The following is a 1,224-nucleotide window of genomic DNA, read 5'->3' as shown; positions in this document are numbered from 1 at the left end:
TCAAACTTTTGTTAACTAATAAAATGTAGGTAATATTATGATAAACAGTTTATCAGTTGACCAACTTTTTATATCTTCCACAGAAATCGAGATAATTAAGCTCAAAGTGGACAGATAGAGGTTCCTTCTACTACAGGTTTTACGTCAAGTCATATTTTTTGAAGTCAAAATTTTGATTTAATTAGCTAGTTAATTACCTTCTCATTAAGCTCATTTAACGAAACATATCCTTTATGCGTTTTGACACTATACTCATTCAAATCTGGCTCCGATAATCCAACTCGATGATTGATATACACATATGGAGCATTTGTGCGCTCTTGATACTTTTCAATTCCACTGGATTTGAATCTGGAAATTCTGATTTTTAAAAACTTTACTGAACTTGTCTTCATGTCATTAATTTAGCTCTTTTTAAAGCTTTAATTTTTAAAGTATGACTACTAATTCATTTTTTTCAACGAAATTATCTATCGTAAGCTTGAGCTCAATTATCTCATTTCCTGTAAAAGATATCGATAAGTGGTCAACTGATAACATATTTATCATATTATCCCCAAAATTTTTGTAGTTGACAAATATTTGACATCTCTTACAGAAATTGAGATGATTAAGCTCAAAGATTAGTAAGGTGATACTTTATAAATTCCTTATAATAGGCTTTTCTAATATCGAAATATTGAAATACCGTAAACACTCTAATAGAACGCCACCCGATTAGTCAAATTTGAGGCCATGTATCTCATTTTCTGTGAGAGATATCAAAAAGTGGTTAACTGATAAAATGTTGTTGATATTATGATAAACATTTTGTTAGTTGACGAATGTTTGAAATCTCCCAAAAAAGGGAGATATATAAGCTCAAAGTGGACGGTCCGGGTGGCTTTCTATAAGAGTGATTACGGTATTGAAATATTAAATTAAAATTATTTTTTGAAATTCAAAACTCACACAGTAAATGAAATTACTAGTAAAAAAATAACGGCGAAAAGTGGGATAAATCTGACACAAGACGGTGATAAACGAGTGGCACTACCCAGTCGGAACATCTGAAAAATTTAGAATTTGTGAATCTAAAAAAATTTTAAAAATGTCAATAAAAGCAGGTTTAGCCTAATTCACTATAAAGATTTCAAATAATTGACTTGAAAATTTAAAAAATTAAATTTTCAAAAAAAAAACCGCGACTACAGTAAAAAGTGTCCAAAAATGTAAAATCAGCTC

The 1,224-nt window shown here is 29.5% G+C and overlaps 1 protein-coding gene across 1 annotated transcript in view; it reads right to left on the bottom strand.

Moving 5' to 3' along the window:
* Positions 1–1,049, bottom strand: part of CBG23789 — a gene marked incomplete at both ends in the record, with an annotated part of 1,996 nt that extends 947 nt beyond the window's left edge. Inside the window, 2 exons of the mRNA XM_002647869.1 lie at positions 198–351; positions 952–1,049. Coding sequence (XP_002647915.1) covers positions 198–351; positions 952–1,049 — 252 coding nt within the window. The remainder of the gene's footprint in view (positions 1–197; positions 352–951) is intronic.
* Between the last annotated feature and the right edge of the window lie 175 nt (positions 1,050–1,224).

This window comes from Caenorhabditis briggsae (genome assembly GCF_000004555.2).
Source record: "Caenorhabditis briggsae AF16 supercontig from assembly CB4, cb25.NA_042, whole genome shotgun sequence".
NCBI lineage: Eukaryota > Metazoa > Nematoda > Chromadorea > Rhabditida > Rhabditidae > Caenorhabditis > Caenorhabditis briggsae.
The sequence above is the reverse complement of the archived record's forward strand: the minus strand, read 5'-3'. Positions and strand labels throughout refer to the sequence as shown.